Source organism: Liolophura sinensis, chromosome 9, assembly GCF_032854445.1.
Source record: "Liolophura sinensis isolate JHLJ2023 chromosome 9, CUHK_Ljap_v2, whole genome shotgun sequence".
Lineage (NCBI taxonomy): Eukaryota > Metazoa > Mollusca > Polyplacophora > Chitonida > Chitonidae > Liolophura > Liolophura sinensis.
Genome location: NC_088303.1, coordinates 12,111,249 through 12,131,819, shown reverse-complemented (window position 1 = coordinate 12,131,819; position 20,571 = coordinate 12,111,249). Strand labels below are relative to the sequence as shown.

At 40.5% G+C, this 20,571-nt stretch overlaps 1 protein-coding gene across 2 annotated transcripts; it reads right to left on the bottom strand.

Moving 5' to 3' along the window:
* Window positions 1-222: 222 nt before the first annotated feature.
* On the bottom strand, window positions 223-19,280 carry LOC135474689 (uncharacterized). Of its 2 annotated transcripts, XM_064754246.1 has the most exons (9): window positions 19,015-19,280; window positions 17,882-18,041; window positions 16,986-17,125; window positions 16,189-16,374; window positions 14,581-14,697; window positions 13,811-13,897; window positions 13,325-13,342; window positions 12,322-12,460; window positions 223-1,410 (listed from the first exon to the last, which is right to left on the bottom strand). In XM_064754246.1, the coding sequence occupies exons 1-9, from the start codon at window positions 19,105-19,107 to the stop codon at window positions 1,319-1,321; spliced, it is 1,032 nt and encodes a 343-aa protein (XP_064610316.1). In that variant the 5' UTR covers window positions 19,108-19,280; the 3' UTR covers window positions 223-1,318. The 2 variants fall into 2 exon arrangements, with proteins under 2 accessions (XP_064610316.1, XP_064610317.1); XM_064754247.1 differs by lacking the exon at window positions 13,325-13,342 and having other exon boundaries at window positions 19,015-19,278.
* Window positions 19,281-20,571: the final 1,291 nt, after the last annotated feature.

Below are 20,571 nucleotides of genomic sequence, written 5' to 3'. Positions count from 1 at the left end.
ATGGGCGTTCCATGGCGTATAGAGCCACATTCACAATGAATAAGCGATTTGTGGCGTGGCGTATTTTATACAACTTGTACACCTTTCAACTAATTTGAAATCAATAACAATTCAGGTTTCGATTTTATAGAATTCTACCAGTCTATACGACAAATCGCAAGCGTCACTTTATGTGTACAGTCAGGTACTCTATGAGACATACAAGTTGTCAATGCAAATAAGTACTATAATAACTTTATTTAAAAAAACGGTGCGACAGTAAGGTACGGTAATATTTCCATCTTTCCATGTGTTCGGACCTGTATATATGAAAATATTTCTATGTGATTAAAACTATACAATATACAAGGCCAGGCGGTAGAAAACAATATTCAGCTTGTAGTATATGTTTTTCATACACTTTATAATTCTGCAACTGCAAGGTGAGCAAAAATGCATCATAAAGTCATTAGGTCGGACATATTGTATACAAATTTTCCTACAGAAATGCACATTAATGAAAAAGAAAAAACAAAGAAAAAAAACCCCCCAAAGAACAGCTGAATGTGATATAGTACATGTACAGGTATGTAGGAGAAATCCTGTAACAACAAAAACAGAAATTTATGCACAACACAGTATCATAAAGTATATAGGAAAGTTTAAAATGTTCAGGTGTAGAATAACTTAGTCCTTTGAAAAAGGGAAGGAAACGTAAGCTATTGATAATATAAGCATCATAAATTCTTTTACTTCACTGATGCTTGCATTGATATTTTGTTTATGCCAAGGGTATAAGGTTTAGAGGTGATGTATCGTGGCAAAAGCAAAAGGGATATCACTGCACCTCAAGCGGGATGAATGACAACCCAGTAAAGTAAATGCTTCTTCATTTTGCGAACTCTTTAAAGATTTATTCTGAATATCTCATTAAGCTCTTCACAATTAACACAAAATTTCACATATAGCATGCTCCTAAATTGCTTTACCATGAGAGTGGGATTTCAACATAACAATAAAAAGACGGTGAAAATATACAAATGGCATTGCTAGATCAAATCAACATGCTTAAAACTATACAGTAAAGTTTTATAAAAATTGCTTAAAATATATTTATTTACAACTGTTGTAGCTAAACTGTGATGCTCCTTGTAATATGTGGCGTACGTACCACACTTCAGTTTTTGAGCATTACATTTTAATAGTTGTATAACTATATAGCACTAGGGTATGCTTGAGATAGATATTTGACAAAAAAAAAAGAACAACACGTTATGTAAAAAATAACCTATCTTTTAAACAGACAAGCATTTTTTTCACAAAACTCCACAGACTGCAGTTAGGCATCTCCAGGCAGCCCTGCCACCTCATCTGATTGGTTGTTGATGCTATTGTTGGGGTCCACATAGTGTGCCTCACCAGTGCCATAGGGCTAAAACAGCAAATAACAGTTGTTTGGTATTATTTCATCGATTACATTTCAATATCCCTTTATATGTGTAGAGTTGCAGTTAATGGATGTAACTAGTGTATACAAACGTTGCATCTGAACATTAAGCTTTTGAGTCCCGACACCAGGACTTACAAGCCAGTACATTATAGGTGTCTATCTTCATATACAATATAACTAGAGTGAGACAGCTTGAAGCTTACAGAAAATTTCCTTTCCTAGCAAAAAATTCTGCTACTTACCACAAAAATCATATTCTGATCAATCTTATCGACAGATTTCCAGACTAATTATGTTTTCATGAATAATACCTACTAGAAGAAAGCAACACTTTTCAAATTTAGATTAAACCTGGACAAAGAATCTTTAATAAGTCAAATCAGACACTATCCGTACATCGCTATGTTTTATTTCACTCAAATGTTTACTACCTTTATCCGAGGTCTTCTCTATCTTCGCCTACCAGAACTAAAAAGACCATCATCGTTATCCAGTCAGATACATTCCTGCTCAGGTTGGCACAGGATTTTTGCAAAGACGCCAATTAAATGCTCTCTACACTGAAAACACTATGGCTCTAAACAATGTGGCGGGCCAACTGTTTCTGTCATTTTTGTCCCTTAAATTGTCTTTAAGTGCTTCAGTTATCACATTTTATTTGTCATCGGTCATAGGCAGTTACCTTATCAGGTTGTTGTAGCTGTTTCATCTTTACTGTCAATCATTTAAGAAACTATTAATTTATTGGATACACTATATTATATCAGCTTTTGAGTCAAGTAGATCTGTTGTTCCTGCCTATTGGATTATGGTAGTAAACATAGCTTTATGAAAAGTATCTGACTTGATCAAACGGAGATGAGATAGGGAGCAGTAATAAGCTATGTCTGCATTCCAGAACTGGCCATTCTGCCTGATTAAATGACAGGACCCATGGTTAAATCACTTTATCACAATGTCCTAACTAAACCTGAATTATTAAGTAAATACTGTATTGTTTGTCCTTGTTCCTGAAACACAAAAAGCTGTAAGAATATATGACCACTTCCGATTTATTTTCAATGTGTTTTAATAGATTAAATGAAACCTCACATACTACGAAATATCGTCCTTCAATTTGCAAAATGTTAGTACAGGTAATATACACAACAGCTGTGCAAAACAAAACACATATACCTGGTGTGTTTACATGTGGTATGACCCACCATCACTCTGATATAATCAGCAGATGTAAAATGTTCACGGGACATAAACAACAATCAAACAAATAAAGCATTCAAGTTCCCTGAAACCCATGCTGTGAGAAAAAATACAAATCACACCACCTTTGGGACAGCCCAACATGCACTGAAACATTAAAATTAATCACTGCACATCCAGGGAATTGAGCACTTTACCATGTATGTCTGGGGCAGCCCACCCTACATTCACACCCGTGGAATTAAGCATTTTACCATTTATGCCTGGGGGCCTCCGTGGCTCAGTTGGTTAGCGCACTAGTGCAACTGTAATGACCCAGGAGTCTCTCACCAATGTGGTCGCTGTGAGTTCAAGTCCAGCTTTTGTTGGCTTCCTCTCCGGCAGTACGTGAGAAGGTTCTCCAGCAACCTGCAGATGGTTGTGGGTTTCCTCCGGGCTCTGCCCGGTTTCCTCCCACCATAATGCTGGCCTGGAGCAGCCAACCTTATACTCACATTAAGCACTTTACCATTTATGTCTTGGGGACCGCACCCTATACTCACATCTGGGGAAATTAAGCACTTTACCATTTATATCTGGGGCAGCCCACCCTACATTCACACATGGGGAATTAAGCACTTTTACCATGTATGTCTGAGGCAGCCCACCCTCCGGCAGTACGTGGAGAAGGTTCTCCAGCAACCTGCAGATGGTTGTGGGTTTCCTCCGGGCTCTGCCCGGTTTCCTCCCACCATAATGCTGGTCTGGAGCAGCCAACCTTATACTCACATTAAGCACTTTACCATTTATGTCTTGGGGACCGCACCCTATACTCACATCTGGGGAAATTAAGCACTTTACCATTTATGTCTGGGGCAGCCCACCCTACATTTACATCCAGGGAATTAAGGACTCTATTATTTATGTCTTGGGCAGCCCCACCCTACATTCACACCCAAGGAATTCAGCACTTTACCATTTATGTCTGGGGCAGACCATCTTACATTCACATGCGGGGAATTCAGCACTTTATCATTTATGTCTGGGGCAGCCCACATTACATTCACACCCGGGGGAATAAGCACTTTATCATTTATGTCTGGGGCAGCCCACCCTACATTCACGTCCATGGAATTCAGCACTTTATCATTTATGTCTGGGGCAGCCAACCTTACACCCACACCTTGGGGAACTAAGCATTTTACCATTTATGTCTGGGGCAGCCCACCCTACATTCACCCCCAGGGAATTAAGAACTTTATTATTTACGTCCTGGGGCAGCCCACCCTACATTCACACCAAGGGAACTCAGCACTTACCATTTATGTCTGGGGCAGCCCACCCTACATTCACATCTGTGGAATTAAGCACTTTACTATTTATGTCAGGTGCAGTCCACCCTACATTCACATCTGTGGAATTAAGCACATTTACCATTTATGTCAGGTGCAGCCCACCCTACATTCACACACGGGGGAATTAAGCACTTTACCATTTATGTCTGGGGCAGCCCATCCTACATTCACATCTGTGGAATTATGCACTTTACCATTTATGTCAGGTGCAGCCCACCCTACATTCACACACGGGGGAATTAAGCACTTTATCATTTTTATCTGGGGCAGCCCACCCTACATTCACATCCGAGGAATTAAGCACTTTACCATTTATGTCTGGGGCAGCCCACCCTACATTCACACACGGGGAATTAAGCACTTTACCATTTATGTCTGGGGCAGCCCACCCTACATTCACACATGGGGAATTAAGCACTGTACCATTTATGTCTGGGCAGCCCACCCTACATTCACATCCAAGGATTAAGCACTTTATCATTTATGTCTGAGGCAGCCCACCCTACATTCACATCTGTGGAATTAAGCACTTTCCCATTTATGTCAGGTGCAGCCCACCCTACATTCACATCCAAGGAATTCAGCACTTTACCATTTATGTCTGGGCAGCCCACCCTACATTCACACACGGGGAATTAAGCACTTTACCATTTATGTCTGGGGCAGCCCACCCTACATTCACACACGGGGAATTAAGCACTTTACCATTTATGTCTGGGGGGCAGCCCACCCTACATTCACATCCAAGGAATTAAGCACTTTACCATTTATATCTGGGGCAGCCCACCCTACATTCACACATGGGGAAATTAAGCACTTTACCATGTATGTCTGAGGCAGCCCACCCTACATTCACATCCGGGGAATTAAGCACTTTACCATTTATGTCAGGTGCAGCCCACCTACATTCACACACGGGGAATTAAGCACTTTACCATTTATGTCTGGGGCAGCCCACCCTACATTCACAACCAAGGAATTAAGCACTTTATCATTTATGTCTGAGGCAGGCCACCCTATATTCACATCTGTGGAATTAAGCACTTTACTATTTATGTCAGGTGCAGCCCACCCTACATTCACACCTGGTGGAATTAAGCACTTTACCATTTATATCAGGTGCAGCCCACGCTACATTCACACACAGGGAATTAAGCACTTTACCATTATGTCAGGTGCAGCCCACCCTACATTCACATACGGGGGAATTAAGCAATTTACTATTTATGTCTGGGGCAGCCCACCCTACATTCACACACGGGGAATTAAACACTTTACCATTTATGTCTGGGGCAGCCCATCCTACATTCACATCCGAGAAATTAAGCACTTTACCATTTATGTCTGGGGCAGCCCATCCTACATTCACATCCGAGAAATTAAGCACTTTACCATTTATGTCTGGGGCAGCCCACCCTACATTCACACACGAGGAATTAAACACTTTACCATTTATGTCTGGGGCAGCCCATCCTACATTCACATCCGAGAAATTAAGCACTTTACCATTTATGTCTGGGGCAGCCCAGCCTACATTCACATCCGAGAAATTAAGCACTTTACCATTTATGTCTGGGGCAGCCCACCCTACATTCACATACGGGGGAATTAAGCACTTTACCATTTTTGTCTGGGGCAGCCCACCCTACATTCACACACGGGGAATTAAACACTTTATCATTTATGTCTGGGGCAGTCCATCCTACATTCACATCCGAGAAATTAAACACTTTACCATTTATGTCTGGGGCAGCCCATCCTACATTCACATCCGAGAAATTAAGCACTTTACCATTTATGTCTGGGGCAGCCCATCATACAGTCACATCCAAGGAATTAAACACTTTACCATTTATGTCTGGGGCAGCCCATCCTACATTCATATCCGAGAAATTAAGCAGTTTACCATTTATGTCTGGGGCAGCCCACCCTACATTCACATCCAAGGAATTAAGCACTTTACCATTTATGTCAGGTGCAGCCCACCCTACATTCACACATGGGGAATTAAACACTTTACCATTTATGTCTGGGGCAGCCCATCCTACATTCACATCTGTGGAATTAAGCACTTTACCATTTATGTCAGGTGCAGCCCACCCTACATTCACACACGGGGAATTCAGCACTTTATCATTTTTATCTGGGGCAGCCCACCCTACATTCACATCCGAGGAATTAAGCACTTTACCATTTATGTCTGGGGCAGCCCACCCTACATTCACACACGGGGAATTAAGCACTTTACCATTTATGTCTGGGGCAGCCCACCCTACATTCACACATGGGGAATTAAGCACTTTACCATTTATGTCTGGGGCAGCCCACCCTACATTCACATCCAAGGAATTAAGCACTTTATCATTTATGTCTGAGGCAGCCCACCCTACATTCACATCTGTGGAATTAAGCACTTTCCCATTTATGTCAGGTGCAGCCCACCCTACATTCACATCTGTGGAATTAAGCACTTTACCATTTATGTCTGGGGCAGCCCACCCTACATTCACACACGGGGAATTAAGCACTTTACCATTTATGTCTGGGGCAGCCCACCCTACATTCACACACGGGGGAATTAAGCACTTTACCATTTATGTCTGGGGCAGCCCACCCTACATTCACATCCAAGGAATTAAGCACTTTACCATTTATATCTGGGGCAGCCCACCCTACATTCACACATGGGGAATTAAGCACTTTACCATGTATGTCTGAGGCAGCCCACCCTACATTCATATCCGAGGAATTAAGCACTTTACCATTTATGTCAGGTGCAGCCCACCCTACATTCACACACGGAGAATTAAGCACTTTACCATTTATGTCTGGGGCAGCCCACCCTACATTCACACACGGGGAATTAAGCACTTTACCATTTATGTCTGGGGCAGCCCACCCTACATTCACAACCAAGGAATTAAGCACTTTATCATTTATGTCTGAGGCAGCCCACCCTACATTCACATCTGTGGAATTAAGCACTTTACTATTTATGTCAGGTGCAGCCCACCCTACATTCACACCTGTGGAATTAAGCACTTTACCATTTATATCAGGTGCAGCCCCACACTACATTCACACACAGGGAATTAAGCACTTTACCATTTATGTCAGGTGCAGCCCACCCTACATTCACATACGGGGGAATTAAGCAATTTACTATTTATGTCTGGGGCAGCCCACCCTACATTCACACACGGGGAATTAAACACTTTACCATTTATGTCTGGGGCAGCCCATCCTACATTCACATCCGAGAAATTAAGCACTTTACCATTTATGTCTGGGGCAGCCCATCCTACATTCCACATCCGAGAAATTAAGCACTTTACCATTTATGTCTGGGGCAGCCCACCCTACATTCACACACGAGGAATTAAACACTTTACCATTTATGTCTGGGGCAGCCCATCCTACATTCACATCCGAGAAATTAAGCACTTTACCATTTATGTCTGGGGCAGCCCAGCCTACATTCACATCCGAGAAATTAAGCACTTTACCATTTTTGTCTGGGGGCAGCCCACCCTACATTCACATACGGGGGAATTAAGCACTTTACCATTTTTGTCTGGGGCAGCCCACCCTACATTCACACACGGGGAATTAAACACTTTATCATTTATGTCTGGGCAGCCCATCCTACATTCACATCCGAGAAATTAAACCACTTTACCATTTATGTCTGGGGCAGCCCATCCTACATTCACATCCGAGAAATTAAGCACTTTACCATTTATGTCTGGGGCAGCCCATCATACAGTCACATCCAAGGAATTAAACACTTTACCATTTATGTCTGGGGCAGCCCATCCTACATTCATATCCGAGAAATTAAGCACTTTACCATTTATGTCTGGGGGCAGCCCACCCTACATTCACATCTGTGGAATTAAGCACTTTACCATTTATGTCAGGTGCAGCCCACCCTACATTCACATCTGTGGAATTAAGCACTTTACCATTTATGTCTGGGGCAGCCCACCCTACATTCACATCCAAGGAATTAAGCACTTTACCATTTATGTCAGGTGCAGCCCACCCTACATTCACACACGGGGGAATTAAGCACTTTACCATTTATGTCTGGGGCAGCCCCACCCTACATTCACATCCAAGGAATTAAGCACTTTATCATTTATGTCTGAGGCAGCCCACCCTACATTCACATCTGTGGAATTAAGCACTTTACTATTTATGTCAGGTGCAGCCCACCCTACATTCACATCTGTGGAATTAAGCACTTTACCATTTATATCAGGTGCAGCCCACGCTACATTCACACGCGGGGAATTAAGCACTTTACCATTTATGTCAGGTGCAGCCCACCCTACATTCACACAGGGGGGATTTAAGCACTTTACCATTTATGTCTGGGGCAGCCCACCCTACATTCACACACGGGGAATTAAACACTTTACCATTTATGTCTGGGGCAGCCCACCCTACATTTCACATCCGAGAAATTAAGCACTTTACCATTTATGTCTGGGGCAGCCACCCTACATTCACATCCAAGGAATTAAGCACTTTACCATTTATGTCTGGGGCAGCCCACCCTACATTCACACATGGGGAATTAAGCACTTTACCATTTATGTCTGGGGCAGCCCACCCTACATTCACATCCGAGGAATTAAGCACTTTACCATTTATGTCAGGTGCAGCCCACCCTACATTCACACACGGGGAATTAAGCACTTTACCATTTATGTCTGGGGCAGCCCACCCTACATTCACATCCGGGGAATTAAGCACTTTACCATTTATGTCTGGGGCAGCCCACCCTACATTCACATCCAAGGAATTAAGCACTTTATCATTTATGTCTGAGGTAGCCCACCCTACATTCACATCTGTGGAATTAAGCACTTTACTATTTATGTCTGGGGCAGCCCACCCTACATTCACATCTGTGGAATTAAGCACTTTCCCATTTATGTCTGGGGCAGCCCACCCTACATTCACACACGGGGGAATTAAGCACTTTACCATTTGTGTCTGGGGCAGCCCACCCTACATTCACACACGGGGGAATTAAGCACTTTACCATTTATGTCTGGGGGCAGTCCACCCTACATTCACATCCGGGGAATTAAGCACTTTACCATTTATGTCTGGGGCAGCCCACCCTACATTCACATCCGGGGAATTAAGCACTTTACCATTTATGTCAGGTGCAGTCCACCCTACATTCACACACCGGGGGAATTAAGCACTTTACCATTTATGTCTGGGGCAGCCCACCATACATTCACACATGGGGAATTAAGCACTTTACCATTTATGTCTGGGGCAGCCCACCCTACATTCACACACGGGGAATTAAGCATTTTACCATTTATGTCTGGGGCAGTCCACCCTACATTCACATCTGGGGAATTAAGCACTTTACCATTTAAGTCAGGTGCAGCCCACCCTACATTCACACACGGGGAATTAAGCACTTTACCATTTATGTCTGGGGCAGCCCACCCTACATTCACACACGGGGGAATTAAGCACTTTACCATTTATGTCTGGGGCAGCCCACCCTACATTCACATCCAAGGAATTAAGCACTTTACCATTTATATCTGGGGCAGCCCACCCTGCATTCACACATGGGGAATTAAGCACTTTACCATGTATGTCTGAGGCAGCCCACCCTACATTCACACACGGGGAATTAAGCACTTTACCATTTATGTCTGGGGCAGCCCACCCTACATTCACATCCAAGGAATTAAGCACTTTATCATTTATGTCTGGGGCAGCCCACCCTACATTCACATCTGTGGAATTAAGCACTTTACCATTTATGTCAGGTGCAGCCCACCCTACATTCACATCCAAGGAATTAAGCACTTTACCATTTATATCAGGTGCAGCCCACGCTACATTCACACACGGGGAATTAAGCACTTTACCATTTATGTCAGGTGCAGCCCACCCTACATTCACACACGGGGGAATTAAACACTTTACCATTTATGTCTGGGGCAGCCCAACCCTACATTCACACACGGGGAATTAAGCACTTTACCATTTATGTCAGGTGCAGCCCACCCTACATTCACATCTGTGGAATTAAGCACTTTACCATTTATGTCTGGGGCAGCCCACCCTACATTCACATCTGTGGAATTAAGCACTTTCCCATTTATGTCAGGTGCAGCTCACCCTACATTCACACACGGGGAATTAAGCACTTTACCATTTATGTCTGGGGTACCCCGCCCTACACCCACACCCGGGGAATTAAGCACTTCATCATTTATGTCAGATGCCCCAACCCTACATCCACACCCGGGGGAATTAAGCACTTTACCATTTATGTCAGGTGCAGCCTACCCTACATTTACACCCAGGGGATTTAGCAAAGTTATCAGAAGACAAATGAAGGGACATACCAGACAGGGGCATGTAACTCCCTAGCACTAAAACACAATGGTTAATGGGAAAGTTATTTGCTCTGACTGCTTGATGGTATCTTCCCACAGCCCCCTGACAATATCAACTTAATGCCAAACAAAAATTTCTGGCCAGGCAATAAGAAGATCTGGCTCATGTAAAAAAGATTTCACAAGACATTCTACAGAAGTAGGATTGTGTCATTCGAAAGAAAGGAAACTTCGGCTATTTTACCAAGTTAAGGTTTATTATGACACGGTCCATGTTTCGATCTTCTTGTTCATTTTAATACTTTGTCACTTGAAAATTGATAGTAGAGGTACTAAATAAGTTCCCCAATGAGTGACTTGAGCAATACAACATTGTATCTCAGCTTTGCCTCGATGCAGTGTTGCATAGTCTGTCAATTATGGTCAAACCTCTACAAAGTGACATAACATTTACTCAATATTTTCTAAATAAAAGTATTAACCTAGGACCGATCTACCTTGTCCACGTCAGCCATTAACCAATTCAGTATCGATTCATCTCAATATAGTGCTAATTGGCCGTTCATTAATCTCTCTCCATAAAATAACAAAAAAAAACATCTCGAAACTTTTGCTACTGAAGAAAATAATCCTGAAAAGAATGGTATGTATTGAAAGAGAGAGAGCTAATGCAATACTCTTTCCAAGCATGTTCTGCCTTATGTTTTCTCAACACACAAATCTGGGTGCGCAAGTCCTGAAATTGAATTATACACCAATCAAATTAAATGCCCATTTCTGCTCCAAGTCTTACAGTAAAACTCATATGATCAAGCGGTCTTGTTTTCAAAAGCAAAGAAAAAAAGATATGACATTGCTTGCTGCCGAATACATGTTAAAAATCTGCCATGTAGAGTGCAGAGAAAATGCAAGTATAATCTTTTAGGCATGTCAGCGGTGAAGTGACACTAGACATCAAAGCACCAACACCCAGCAGCCTAGCTACTCACTGCGTTTAGAATGGCGTCCTGCGTCAAACCACCATGAGTCAGGATTAGATGAAAAAACTGAAGTAGAAATCCCAAGTCTAGCAGCTAGGGGTAAGCAAGCATGGTTAACAGGCAAGCAGTTTATTTATCTTCAGGCTATATGTAGACAGGTTTTGAATGGTTCAACAACAATTTCATTCTAAAGAGAACTTTGATGTAATAGCAGGGCTACCAATGAGCTTGTCTGTAGGAGACACATGAATGCAAAACTTCAGCTCTATACATAAAGTACTGATATTGTGAATTTGGTAATTTACGGTCATTAATATGCACACAGAGCATCAGCGATGGAATATTCTGTCATTCCTGTCTCATTCTGCTTTATATTCATACAAAACTTCAGGTTACTACATAATGTTAGGTGCTACCCCTAACATTTTGTCTAACTTTGATTTCTAATACACAATACACCATTCTGAGTTTTTGAGATACCACCCCTAACATTTTGTTTAACATTGCTTTCCCTAGTATTGGACGCCTATGCGCACGCTCAGGTACAACATAAGCTATGCCTTTACTTTGAACAGGTGAGCTAAAAGCCATGCTGCAGAAGAGACTGCCATTTATTTGAATTTAATTAGACTTGCATGCATCCTCAGCTGCCCAGGGATGGGGCAAAGTTTGATTTCATCCCAGTAGGATACCACCCTACGCCCCAAAATACCTCTCAAAGCACCTTCTAAACTCAATAGAACTCCCAGAATCTGGGAAAATGAGCAGCTTAGTCATAGACGAAATTTTAGGTCATTTAGGGTAGCTGTGGATCAAGACCGAGACCAAATCATCTCAATGTGGTCATAACTGAAAACAATCTTACAACCACACATTTCACCACACAATTATGCCATACCTAGCACAACATGCCTGCTATCCGTACACTGTGTGCTGGATAACTAAATAAAACAATAAGAAAAAAGTAAAATAAATAAAGCACAAGAACAGACCTTTTCCTTTGAGTCCCTTCCCATAATTCCTGAAGACGATCACCATGGCGATGATGAGAAGTACATGAACGATGAGAGCAAGTCCTGCACACACATATGTGCAAGTCGCTAACAATTCACTGCGATGATTCTGAGCAGACTGCAATTCAGCGCCAATAAGAAAGAAATTAATCATGTGTTACTGAAAATGTATCAGGCCATCAAAGTGAAACATAAATGATTAAATCTCATTTTGTACAACAGCTATTTCGCTAGTAATATGTCACTCTAGGCCAATCTAAATCTAGATTATATAGAGTTCTACAATACCACATTTTTAGGCAGTCAACCCAGCTGTAGTGGCCTATCTCACAAAGCTTTGTTACGTTTTTATACCTTACAAGTATTTCACGCCAGGTATTAAAAAAAGTCAAATGTTAAGGACATAAAACAACAATCACTGCAGATAGATGATACATATGTGTATATCTACATTTATTTCTTCCCATGGTTATATCTCAAAAATAAGTTTGATTAATCACATAAAATGGCCTAAACTGCCGATCTCCTAACAAATGACTGCATGTAAATGAATTGATCCACTGCTCGCAGATTGTTCAAAATAATTTTATCCATCTATCACAAATCCAAAGATTTCCCAAACAGCACTAACAGCATACAATGATAACTTTCAGGAATAAAACAAATCCCTGACCATAAAACAAACAACATGCAGTGGTAACATTTGTGATGACTGTCTCAAGCTTTCAGTTGTGACAAGAAAAAAACATACAGGGATGTTTGGTTATAAAACTGAGGGATGTTAACACGATGTCAATAAATCAAACAGGATAACAAAATTGGAAACCCACCACCTAATCACAATGAAGTAGAATATAGTGGTGCATAAATATGGTGCAAATAAACAATTGGTTGTGAACAAAAAAAAAACACAACCGATAAATCTCATGCAATTCAATCATGTATCAAATGTCCAACAGCCCACTGGCTTGAAAGGACTTACCGCCAAATACAAGGAATCCTTCAAGGAAGTTAAGCAGAAGAAATATATGGTGATTTGTTTTGGAAAAAAAAAAAGAAGAACAATTTTTTACAGGGGATAAACTTGTACAAGCAGAAACAATTAGTTGGTTTATGTTTCTAACAGTTAAAAACAGGATCTTTCAGCGTTTGAGTTTTGGACTGCCCGTATAAAAAGACGCCAATACATTTGCTGATAATAAGTTTTTGCATGATTTTAGTCATCAATGTCATGCTCCAATCTTGGAACAGCTAACTCTCTTGATGCAATAATCCCCTCTTGTATTTAAACACATATCTACATGTTTAAAGAGTAAGACAGACTCTATAATGCTGGCCATAGTCGTATAAGTGAAATATTCTTGAGTATACCATAAAACATCAACTCAAATCAAAGACAGACACTGTGTCCATACATGACAGTTCTGTACATTGCATACATTTGTAGTACTTTAATGTGAAAACCTACCTTGACAACTTTGTAAATGATATAGGCTGGCTCCAACGGACATCCTCCAAAAAATATGTACGTAAGAATTTTATTTTCCATTCGAGCCTACAGCAAACGCAAATGTAACAAGTCAGTGTGACAAACACAATCTCACAGATTTAACAGCTTTGCATGTGCAAAACTCAGAAATAGTAATTTGCTATTTTCACTTGGTTGCTAGACACCAGAAATCTGATTGTATCTGTAGCTAGAGTGGCGAAATGTTATCAAATTTGGGAAAGGGTGGGGGTGGGGGGTTCATGTGGCGGAAGTAGTATCCCTTAGTATGCCTTAGCCTCTCCACTCAACCCCCCCCCCCCCCCAGCCCCACTGACCCTCCTCGGTTCTGCTGCTCATGTATAGTTCAAATACATGTAGGCCTATCCCAATGAGAATCTGAGTACCAAGACTGGAATCCCTGAGTGAAACCATATGTTTTTTATTGTGTTCAGTTAACATCACTCAAACTAGCTGGCCCCTGTCACTCTGTTGCTGTGCAAACCAGAAATCTCATCAAAACATGCACCATTTAATTATGCACCTTCATACCAAATTTAACATCCTTATCAGAAGCCGTTTACCTTCCATGACCACACTGTAACTTGCTATTTCAATTTCTTAGCCATCGAAACCAGATCAAAATTTGACAGAAACAACATCAGTTTAAATAGGAAGCAGGACCACACTGTAGACAGCTAAAAGGTCATCCTACACACAACTGTCACTCACTGGGAGTGGTCCAAACTCACCCCCAAGTAGCCAATGACAAACCAGACGATCACAAAAACTCCTCCCACGCTCAGCACGACAATGTCTTCAGCATCCACTTTGGTGGAGGTACTTAATATTAACACAACCATACTCATCTGAAAAGTGAACAATTGCATCCGCAGTTCTACATTTATAAAATGTACATCATATTCACCAGCAATGTACAATCTGTACAGGACAATCTCAGTAGAAAATCATGAAACGAAGTGAAAAAAGATGAAACATTATTGAGTTTATATCTAAATTCTTAAATACTAATTTTAGTATACAGAACACTAGGGCCTTAATTTTGTTCCTACCATGTTTGACCTGAGGACAACTGATTATATGATTCACACAAACATGGACTTCCAAACAACTCACATGAACTATAGGTAGCAGTGTACCTCCTGACCTGCCTAGATTATGTTATATCCCCCCTAGCCTTGTATACAGTTGGTTAGAAAGAGAAAAGGTCAGAAAGAATACTATTTCTTCAAAGCTATTTCAATTATGCTGAAGATCAACTTTCCAACATCATAATAGATTCAGTTTACTCCCTTTAATTGCAATATACTTCAGTATCACATGCTGAAACATATCAAAAGATCAATACTCTAGATGTAACAGCTGCCCTTCAGTGCAATATGTGCTGCTGTAAGCCCTGTACCCCATTTCATGTACTATGTCAGCAACACTGCTCTGTTGTAACAATGTGTAAGTTTATCCTGAACACTTTAGCAACAATGTATATAACCTTACATGACCCACTACCCCAAAGACCTGATTTCAGATTTCTACCCAGCCCTTCCAGTCCATGGCAGTTCTACTAGTTTTTAGTATTAGCAATTAAGTAGAGGAAAGTTAAAAAAAAAAAAAAAAAAAAAAAGGTTCCATGAGAATGCAAAATGTCTGTACATTATATTTTAATAGTGTAACAGGATGCAAGCACACATCAATGTGACATTTATTGATTATACTCATACTATGAGGTAGGCCTATGTTCAAAAATCACTGTTTGCACTGAACCCTGAAGACAGGAGAGTAATGAATTAACACTCTTGTGGACTGACAACAACTGTAAGCCATTATTCATCAAATAAGTCTTCTACTTCCCCTCAATTAGGCCAACCATACATTTAATTTAGGGATAAAAATGTAATCATTTATGTTCAAGCTATGCCAACCGAAAACCTGTCATCAAAACCTTTAATCCTTTCTTAGTTTATTACCTGTTACAGCTGAAGACATGGGATTATGAATTTCAATGTTTAAATTTGGTATGTTCCCTAAAGTAAGTTATTTTAGCTGAAATCTGTTGTACAAGTGAATTTACATTAAGATATATGCTGGCCTTCTAACAAAAGAAATAACAAGTTTAAAATAATCTGAAACTTGGGCAATAAATCCTGGTGATAAAAATCTATCCTATGATGGAACCTTTCACAGTAGCCAACAGCAACAGCACAGACAAGATGTGATGTGGCCAATGTATTATTATCATGTCACAAAATTTACAAACTTTCACCATTTATGTTTAATAATAAATCCCAAACATAATGTCTTAATGAACTCCTCTATTAAATGTTTCAAACTAAGTGGCTTACCCCCAGTTGAAGGTCCAGTTTCAAAACTCCATAGAAGAAATACAACGCCTTGCACATGTCTTGTAGGGCAGAGTTTGCACCAACAGTGCGGAAAATTAGGTTCCCAGACAGGTAATACTGGCGTGAAATATATATCCCGAGGGCAATGATGAAGGGCCCAATGATGCAAGCTAAAATAAGCCGCACCTGAAATAATACATGTAGCATATTTTCAAGCAAACACTCGACAAATCAACATCAGTCTGGTTTATTAGAATCCTTCAGTCCCCTTAGTCCCCCCACGCTGTTTGGATTCAATATAATCAACAGTCATTTTATCTGAGCAAGGCTACTTTATCACGGCAGTTAAATGACAAAAATATTTTTCTACAGACCTTTGACTTTCTCAAAGCAAATGAAAGCATATAATTATTTGGAGGAGACGCCTCTTCTTAAGAAAATGACACCTGATTTCTTGCTTTTCAGAATAATATTTATGTATTTATTTGATTGGTGTTTTATGCCATACTCAAGAATATTTCACCTATGGGAGGAAACCGGGCAGTGAACGGGGGAAACACACAACCATCCGCAGGCTGCTGGTAGACCTTCCCACTTAAGGCTGGAAAGGAAGCCAGTATGAGCTGGACTTGAACTCACAGTGGCCACATTGGTGAGAGGCTCCTGGGTCATTATGTTGGGCTAGCACAGAGGCCCACTAGAGAATAATATACATCGTGTGAATTTTATTATAATCAGAACAAATGATCACTTATGTTATTTTCGACAGACACGTTTTCGATACAGATATATCTCACCAGTTTGACTGTGTCCTGCTTACTCAGGGCATAGTTTAGGATGCTGTACAACAAAACCACTCCAGTGGCCAGTGTCAAGATCATAATCTCATAGGGGCGCTCACGTAGTACACCATGCAAAACATAGTACATGCAGAACACTACAACAAAACAGAAAAACTGGTGAGAGCTGGCATATACAACTACAAGGTATTGACAAATCTTGAGAGACAAAACCACAGTGAAAATGTGACAATTAAACCTACAGCATAATAACAATCTACACAAATATGACAAAGTTATAGAATGGTTGTGACAAAATTCTGTATTCCTTGTGACAAATTTACAGAAGAGTTGTCACAAATTTACAGAAGGGTTGTCACAAATTAAAAGTGGGGTTGTGATAAATTTACAGAAGGGTTGTCACAAGTTACAAGAGGGGTTGTGACAAATTTACAAAATAGATGTGTCAAATTTACAGAATAGTTGCAACAAATTTACAGAAGAGTTACCACTTGAAGGAAACTTAAAGGATTGTTGTGAAACAATTCTGGATTGGCTGTGACAAATGTACAGAAGGGCTGTGACAATATTCTGCCTTGTTTGAGACAAATTTACAGAATAGTTGTCCCAAATTTACAAAAGGGTGTACACAGCCGCATGAAAGTGGTTAACTCATAGCAAAGAGACAAACAATGAATATTATAGATGATATTAATTTCAATGAAGGTATCTAGGAATAATGAAACTGTACACCACTTCAAAATAACTTCCCAAGGCAGAGTGACCTAGTAGCTCAGTGCAGTGTAATGACGGGTACACTTGTACTACTTAAACATACATGTGCAGGTTAATTAGTTCATTAAATAATGAAAATAAAATGCAACAATGTCATGGTTGATGATTAAATGGCTTACAAGTATTGATGACGAGTAAGAGAGCAAACACAAAGTCTGGGTCTGCAGTTGGCGTAGTGAACAGTTTGTAGAGGCTCAGAATGAGTGTGGCGGGAAGCCCCAGGCCAGTCACTGCCACAAACACCCATTCCCATCTCTCCAAATCCGACAACTTCCTTGACTGAAAGCAAAGTATGTCAAAATTAACTTTTTAGAGAAACTGATTTGTGTAGGTTACACCAAGACTAAAATGACTGACGAGTCCTACTCAACACGGCATCAAGGTGAAGCCGACATAAACTGTTGTGTTAAATTACCCAGGTCATTCATGTACTAACCTACAAAATGTGCGGGTCCTACTATAGAAAAGGGAACATTCATAGATCAAGGGTACTACTCATTACTGGGAGAAATCCTCTCAGTTGACTGGTTGAGCATAGCAAGGAAAATAGCTGGAAATTCAAAAATTGTTTCACAATGTCCCATTAAATTCTACTAAAAGGACTAAAAGACTCACCCCAATAAATAAATTCATTAACTTTTTATTTTAAAAAAAAAAGTTTTTAAATATAAGGATAATGGATAAAGCACACAGCCATTATTTATTACATGCCAGCTGTCGGTGTATGCAGGGAAGTGTAAACCTCATGTAATTAGCACGATTTCCGGTTAATCAGGAAGAATTAAGCAGAAAAAGGAAGTATGTGCCTTCACTATCACACTTGACAACAAGCCGATTATGCTTGGAACAATGGAGAAAATGACTTAAATTTTATTGTCAACCGGCGTCAGTCATAGTTAATCGAGGGATGCCATTTCTTTTGCCAGTTATAGGCATAGGAGAGCTTAGTTTGAAAATTCCAAAGATGGCCAAACAATTAAATGATGGATAAATGTGTGTAGGAATGTCCCCTGTGCTGAGATACTTCGGTGTGTTCGCATGACTGAATACTATCAGCACGTGCTGATGGATTAAGTTGGACTTAACGTTACCGTGCGATTTCTATTTATAACAGACTAATAAAGGTACAGTTGCGCCCTTTTCCTAAGTCGGTTAATGCCTCGACTATATATGCATCCATTTTAAAACAATTAAATTTAATGACTGGCTTACATACGTCGTAACATCACTGACTTCCCACTGACTAACCTACCTTGCCGAGTATTCCCGTGGTGACATGCTCTTTGGTCGGTATTCCCAAGTCTGCATATGTCAACGGCGGCTCTTCCGATGTTTCAGAGGCCATATTGCTCAATTCATGCCTAGACTGCCGGCCTGACAGATAGTTATGATCCTCCCACTACCATCTACGACGATAACAATAGCCGAACTTTCTCATTCACTCCAAAATTTCGAAGAATATGTCAAAGTGAAAGGAACTAAGCATCAGCGGACCGGACACAAACAGGTGGTGGGCGAAACGTCCCTGAACTCTGACCTTATCTGTGATTGGCTGCCTTCTGAACTATGAACGGCGGGGAATTTAATCTGAAGTCTTATCAGGGTAAGTTAAACAAGCGTTCAATTGACACAAATTCGATTGCGTAGCCCACATTATTCGATAGCCCATTTATCAAACAGACCAAAATATAATTCCATCCTACCACATCAATATGGTGAGCTCAAACATTCAGTTGACATTGGTAGTCCACATTCTGTTTGCCTACCGTACCCGGTTCCTGTAGGCCTTAAGCCTACCTCATTAACAGACTTACATGTATCATTATTTGTATAGTACGGAGCCGTGAAAGGGACATGGCGGTTTACTCTTCTTTAAGTGTAGGTTTTTTTTGTTGGTTTTTTTTTCAACGTTTGCAGTTGATATATAGTTGATATAATGCAGCCATTGGTTGATTATCTTGGGGCCCGACTTAGTTATGTCGGGGCCCAAGAAAATCATCCAGTGACAGTATCACATACATGAGTGTTTTCCTCCTGGCCTTTTTCTTTCTTTTTTTCGTCGTCATATGACTGAAAAATTGTTGAGTACGACGTTAAACCCCAAGCACTCACTCACTCTTACGGCTCCGTAGTATATAGGTCGTACGTTAGCCATTCTATTGAAGAGAACAACCCGCAATTCTGTCTCACCACATAAGTATGGTAATCATATCTAGGCTGCTTGTCTGTGGTTACGTTTATATGACAGGATAGACCTATTAAGTTGTTGACAGTCATCTAACCTGCTCAGCACGGGAACCGTATAGACCTATGCGGTCACAATGACATTTAGGCCAACAATGTCTGGGTACACCGGTACGTGAGTTAAGGTCACGACGCCTGCTGTGCAATTCTTTGAAAACATTTACAATCATCAATCGATTTCGAATCACACTTGTCAGTGGAGGCCTATACTGGATGTTGTTCGTTACATGCTATTACTTAATCATTGTTCTAAAGATCCTACCTAAAGGCTACCCGTATTCTGTTTTCTAATTCGTTTTTTAGTATAAAATTATACTCATCAGAACATTATTGTCGTAGATGTAGAGGCCTTCTTTAAGGGGACATATATATGATGCTAAGCCATAAAAAACAGTGCCCGTTAAACAAAATACTCACACAGATTTTCAACTTATTAACTGTAGTCATTAAAATTTTCAAAAACATGTGTAAAAAAATGTGTAAGATCGTTTTATAGCTTAAGTAAAAAACTACGTTGTGCCAAATTCCAAAGCATGATTCTGAAAAATAAGCGAGAAATAAAAGT